We start from the raw sequence: 6,547 nt of genomic DNA on the forward strand, positions 1-6,547 counted from the left end.
AGCTTTTCCCGCCCTGTTTTTAGTAATTAATTTTAATGTACTTCAAGTAAATTGGATTCTTTCGAGAAAAAAAACCTCTAATGAATTATCATCATCCGATTGACAATGCTTGGTTAAAACGCACAAGAGTTTTTGATTCAATATTCTAGAATGCAACACATTTTATGATGAAAAATTTGAAGTTTAGGGAAAAAATAAACGGTTTATACCATTGTCTTTCCACAAAGTGTCTGAGGAGAGACGATTCTTCTGCAGAAAAATCTAATACGAATGAATAAAATAAAGATTTTCTTTTTATTTTCTGTTGTGTCAGCATCAGCATCAGCAACATCATCGTCGTCTATGTAATCATCATCCTCCATACTAAGATCTGCCCCTTTGTTAACAAAAGCGGCCATTTTTTCGGATGTGGTCATCCTTCTTTGATCATTCATGGATGGCGATTTTTTTTCTTTCTTCTTTAAACTAACTTTTTTCACCATTTTGTAAAAGAATCTAAGTGTCAAAATAATAAAGAGTCCACTGAAGAATATGACCACGCATGGTATGATGGCATAGGGCCAGGTCAGGGGTTCATTGCAAGCTGCGTCTGCCGATTCACCGGATGTGCTCAGTTCCGAACTCCATGTCGTGTGAAGGTCTGTTTCTATCGTTGTGTCATACTGCACGCTACTAAAACCATCCGCCGCTGGATTAGTCAGGTTCATTTTAAAGTGATTGTGTGAGATGAAATGTTTTCAATCTGCCTTAGATCTAGCTTACAAGTTTCTAGCTTTCATTTAACAATCGGCTTCAACAAGGAATGTCGTCGTTGAAATCAAGTTTGTTCTGACTTAAAATAAGACAAATGCGATCGTAGTAGTAGTAAGCTTTAATTGGTATAAAATGAAATTCACTGATGATAACTTATTAAAGTTAAGATGTTCTTTCTTTGATGTGATACTCTGTACGAATAACAGCCTGTATTTATAATGTTATCATTGAAACGTTATTATCATAGGTTAGAAATTTTAAAACTTATTTAAAAACTTTAACCATTTTAAAAATTAATTTAACTAATACTTATAAAACCTTCGCGTTGAGTTCGCATGTAACGATAAACGTTCGGCACGAAGAACGATCGACACAAGTCAAATATTTTCTCTTTTACTGAGAGGTATTTAGTTTGAATTGATACAACACCATTGTTTGACTTCAATAATAGAAGAATAAATAAAAATAAATTTCTTCAAACAGAAAGTGGAGAGCTGAAGAAAGAGAGAGAGAGAAAGGAGGGAGAAAGAGAGAGAGGAGAGAGAAGAGAGAGAGAGGAGGGAGAAAGAGAGAATGAGTAAATGAATAAATAAAATACATTTTGAGACTTATTATGTAAATTAGACGGTTAAGAAATATTTAATTCACATAAATTTGAAAACGTCAAATATTTTGATAAATTAATTGCCTACTCAAAATTTTAACTTTAACAACTTTGTTTGCAATTCATTAATGCTATACTCTCTATAAATAATCTCTTCAATTTGATAACTTTTTGAATACAAAAATTTTATTTCCATTAAATTAATAGCCGATCATCTTAATTTTAGATGATAAAAACCAAGCAATCACATGTAGAAATTTTCAAAATAATTTTATTTTTAAAACGATTGTAGAGCTGCATGACGAACTCGATGAAGATAAACGCGGACTGCATTATTTAGACGCGCATTTTTAACATTAAATCTATTTCGGTTAAAATACTCAGACAATTGGATATAATTTTGTGTATTAATTAACCCCATAAAACAATTAATTATTATATTATTATTCAATTAATTAACTAACTGATTAACCTAATTAATTAATTAATTTACAATTACTTCAAAGATTTTCATTATATTCTCGTCATTAAGTCATTTTTCGACTTTTCGGATCAACTAACAAATGTAAATTTTTTAATTTAATTACATTGCTTACATTGGAGTTCTTTGATTTTCGTTACATTTTGCTTTTTAATATATATTTACTTTGTTTTATTCTCAATACGCTAACAAGCTTTATTGCAGGAAATTAATTTTATTTAAAAACCAGAAAAAATAATCTTCATCCACGAACAATCAAGGGCAAATTAAATAACGTTTTGTCATCGAAAATGATGAAAAATATAAATGGAATGTATGTATCGTATAAGGCATTAGTAAAAAATAAATGCAGAAATATATTAGAACAGCGTCATTTGTTAGAATTATGCATAGAAAGTCATAAATTAATAAAATTAAAATGTTATGTTGAGCATTTTGGCAAATTGTAGCATGTATACTCTGTCATCATGTCTCGTTGTATGAGCGCATGTGGGCACAGACAGTAAACCTTTCAAATTAATATGCGTGTATGAAATTTTAGTGCATTCAATATGTCTACAGTTGTTGTCACATTTTAACTAACGCTAACACTAATCTAGACTAAAAATCTTTTGAAATTTGGTTTTAATCTTATCACTGGATCATACAACGGATTGTTTCTGTTTACCTTACATTGTTGCATAAACTAATAGAAGCAGACTGGCTAACAACACAGCGTGCATGTGGGAATGTGGAAGTACATTTTTAATAATCACTAACAAAATTTCTGAAAAACAAAAAAAAGGCACATAAATTAGAGGAAATATATACAATAAACTATGTACGTACGTATGAACTTCAGAATGTTAACCTTATCACTATCCAGTAAGATCATATCTGGAGGTGGGCGAGTGATGACGAATCGGTTGTTTGCGTCGATATTCGCGGCCGGACACAACAAGCGGTACAAACCGATACACAGGATACCGTTTTTGGACAGAACATTTGTAAACATCTTTTCAAAGACATCTTTCTGTTTCAAAGACATTCAAAAAAATCATGACATGATGATGACAGTAACACCAACAATTGTGATGTTTACATGAGATGCGTATATATCCAAATGCTGAAATTTCATTTTAAAATTTGGTTCTTTTGAAAATTGGTTTGATTTTACGTTTATTATTGTTAAAAACTTTAAAACATATTTCCCGATGAAAAAAAAACAAAGAGTATATCAGCTAAATAAGTGAGTGTTTGAAATGAAACCGACAGCATATGGGCTGAGAATTCCCTGGTTGAGAGGAAGCAGAGTGACAGTGCACCTGCTTCTGATAGCAAGCAACTCCTCTTCACGCATCTGACAACTCTGCTCTGTGAGTCCTTCCGCCAGCAGTAAATCATGATCGTCAGTATCCGACCCTGTGACCAGAAGGCGAATCAGGTTGTACGTCTCGGGATTGAAAATTATCTGCGGGCAATCAATTCATCAAATGAGCTTTTGTTCTCTTTTGATGTTTGATACTTCAAAAGATCTTGTTGAATTTTAACCTACAAATTTATTTGAAATGTGTCTAAAAAAATGGGATGTATTAGCAATAAATTTAAACTGATAGAAATCGAAAATTTTTTTAATTTTATCACGAAAAATTTTGAACGAAATGCAAACTCAAGTGCGAGAGACCAAAATAGCTTTAATGATAAAATTAGAAACGTAGTAGCAAGCAATTTTATAAAGCATTCATCGGTGATGTTATTTGGAAGGCTTTGATGTTGTTGTTTTCATTTGTTTTCATTCGTGCAATAAAAAAAGAAGGAACAACATATCCTAACAAATTTGCTCAACGATCCTAATGACAAGCACTGAACAATCGTCAATCAACCAACAAATGAAATATGGGTCAATTCATAATTACAGTGGTTGACAAGGCATTCAAAACCCTGGAAGCAAAAGCTCTGCCACAAGCAAATGGTTGAGTGAGTTGGAATGGAGCATCGACGTCGTCGTCATCGTCCTGGTCTATGAACTGCACGTTCTCGTCGTTCACTTCAAAATTGAACATTTAACACATACTTTATTTATTATCATTCTTTTCTAACAATTTTACGAAAAAGTTTTAAAAAAACTCTTCCAAAAATGTTCAATAAAATTGAAGTACTCAGTTCCGTCAACAGTGGTATGGAGTCGCACAGTCGAATCTTTGACTCCTTGTTTATTGACTTATCTAAATTTATTGGCATTATGTGTGGTTTGAAATTTATTTAAAATAGTTACAAAAAATTGCAAAATATCATCGAATAGGACTTTAAAAGCAATATTGTTTTCATTTTATTTAAAAACTTTTAATTATTGAGTAAAAAGGTTTTAATTACACGCTAATGAAAATAAATAGCGATTTGTTTTAATGATAATAAGTGAGAGGCGCTTACTAGAGGATAAGTAGTCATTGAACAAGAAGAACTGTCGGTGCAACAAGTTGAATGCAGTGCCTTTGTGCTTCTTCATCATGTTCTTTAGTGTCATGTTCTTTATGTTCAATGTGATCAACAGAGCCTTGCTATCTTCTTGCACGGATTCAAAATCTGGATCGCTACTGTCGTCGCTCCTGCAGTCACTTGGTGAGGCGCCGGTCTGCGCTGCATGCACGACACACATGCGACATTTCTCAATGCTGATGCTTCTCAACACGCCTCGGTTGAATGGAGAGGCCTTGCGTTTAAATTTTGAGACTAGTCTTCGCAAATTATTTAAATTATAATGAAAACTAAATCCAAGGCCTTTAATAATAGCCAATAAAATTTAAATAATTATATTATTCCGTCCAATAAAAAATTAACACAACGAATCATTTAACCAATCAGAGAACGCACAATTTTGATGAATATTTTAGGAAAGTTTTGAATCCCATTCCATTCCTTCTCGACACCCAGTTTATTCTCCGTCACGATGACAATGGTGTGCAACTGTGCCGGCGTCAGTGAACTCGATCGCAAGGGCAATATGAAACTACGCAGAGATCCCTGAATGTTAAAATTTGACAGATTCTTCAAGCCAATCATATTTCATTTCATTCATTTTGTTGGTAGTTGAGTTGTGGGGATGTAAGAACGAACGAACCATTGATTGCTGAGACAGGCAGAGTATGATGTGGTCCTTCAACTTCTTCAACCTCTGCTCGCTTCTATCATCTCCCTTTGTTTTGAAACATACTCATCAAGTTTTAGGTTTTTATGATCTGGATTTATATGCATTCGGTTAATAGAACAAGGTTTGTGTTAAAAGAAACTCGGCTGCATAAGGTGTTACACAATAAATTCACGCACAATCAAAGTCCTAACAATTACCATAGAATTACAAAATCAAATTTTAAATGACGCAAAATTAATGAGGATGTATAGAATTTCGCCAACCCACCAGCAAGCACTGGTCAAGATTTCTGGCTGGTGTCCAATAAAAATATCCGGTTGCATCAAATTCTTCCACGAGTTCATCTTCCAATTGTTCATAGGATGCAGAAGGTGGTGGTGGTGGTGATGATGGTTTTACAGGTTGTTGTGCTGATGATGATCTCTCGTTAGGATGATTTTTTTGTTCCTCAAGGTTTGAATGGAGTAGTGGCAGACGTACTGACTCCATATCAATTGAAGTTTCACGCACAAAGTTCAGTGCTTCGTTGTTGTTGATGTCTGATGGGCTAGTCGGCGCGTCTTCGTCCTCGTAAAGAGTTTTATCAACGGAGGTTATCCTTCAAAAAGTTGGCTCAGGTAGAAAAACTTTGAATCGACGGCAAAAATTTTAAATTAATTTGTAACTCGAAACAGTTTGAAGAACAGGTGGCTGAAATTTTGATATGATTTTTTATAGAAAATAATGAAACGAGAGCAATCTCATGTTTCAGTTCAGAGTTATGAACTTATAAAAATGATCTCACCTTCCCTTGTGGTGTTTCCTTGCCCTGGCCAGCAACTTATCTTTAAAATCAGTTACATCGTATCATTGCATGTATAAAAAGTTACAACACACATTAAGTAAAAATCTTAAATTTTTATTATTTTACAAACCTCTCCTATGTTTCGAATAATGATCACTTCTAAATATAAAGAAAAATATATCAGAGAGTGTATTTAGAGGGAGAAATGCTAACAAGAGACGGTTGGTGTGTAGCAGGAACAGGGTTTGATGTTTTCTGCTGGTGTACTGAGATGACACCTCGTGCAAAAGTGAAGGACTAACTGTGCCTGGGTCTCGTTAGCACATATGAAGAAACCGATACTTTTGCTGCTGATCAACTTGTCGGGTCCAGGATTCAAAATTATGCTGGTTAAGGGATTGGTTGGTAGATTGTTTGGTCGGTTGGTTGGTTGATTGATCGGTCGGTCGGTCGGTCGGTCGGTCGGTCGGTCGGTCGGTCGGTCGGTCGGTCGGTCGGTTGGTTGGTTGGTTGGTTGGTTGGTTGGTTGGTTGGTTGGTTGGTTGGTTGGTTGGTTGGTTGATCAAATAGGAGATTGCATTGCGGAATGATTTGAACACGTAAATGACTGAATAATAAATTTTCAATGTTTCGAAAATTTAAAATACCTCAATTCAGTCAATCATTTTTATCTAAATTAATAAAAATATTAGTATGGACAAAAGAGAACGACATTTCGAGTAAAAATAATTTCAAAACGTTGAAAAAACAAATTGATATCTAGATAAAAATGATGCCAACTTGGTGGCCACATTGTTC

General features: G+C 34.0%; 2 protein-coding genes across 2 annotated transcripts in view; both read right to left on the reverse strand.

Moving 5' to 3' along the window:
- Positions 1–707, reverse strand: part of HELRODRAFT_170322 (hypothetical protein) — a gene marked incomplete at both ends in the record, with an annotated part of 877 nt that extends 170 nt beyond the window's left edge. The window contains 2 exons of the mRNA XM_009016133.1: positions 1–13; positions 471–707. The exon at positions 1–13 is cut by the window's left edge and continues 170 nt beyond it. Of these exons, the coding sequence (XP_009014381.1) occupies positions 1–13; positions 471–707 (250 nt within the window). The remainder of the gene's footprint in view (positions 14–470) is intronic.
- Positions 708–2,032: 1,325 nt separating this feature from the next.
- HELRODRAFT_191034 (hypothetical protein) overlaps positions 2,033–6,547 on the reverse strand; it is a 7,627-nt gene continuing 3,112 nt past the window's right edge. The window contains exons 9-17 of the mRNA XM_009016134.1: positions 5,880–5,884; positions 5,233–5,563; positions 4,936–5,010; positions 4,689–4,838; positions 4,248–4,527; positions 3,918–4,042; positions 3,091–3,288; positions 2,689–2,850; positions 2,033–2,346 (exon numbers count right to left, since the gene is read on the reverse strand). Of these exons, the coding sequence (XP_009014382.1) occupies positions 2,260–2,346; positions 2,689–2,850; positions 3,091–3,288; positions 3,918–4,042; positions 4,248–4,527; positions 4,689–4,838; positions 4,936–5,010; positions 5,233–5,563; positions 5,880–5,884 (1,413 nt within the window). The 3' untranslated portion in view covers positions 2,033–2,259. The remainder of the gene's footprint in view (positions 2,347–2,688; positions 2,851–3,090; positions 3,289–3,917; positions 4,043–4,247; positions 4,528–4,688; positions 4,839–4,935; positions 5,011–5,232; positions 5,564–5,879; positions 5,885–6,547) is intronic.

This window comes from Helobdella robusta (genome assembly GCF_000326865.2).
Source record: "Helobdella robusta unplaced genomic scaffold HELROscaffold_17, whole genome shotgun sequence".
Lineage (NCBI taxonomy): Eukaryota > Metazoa > Annelida > Clitellata > Rhynchobdellida > Glossiphoniidae > Helobdella > Helobdella robusta.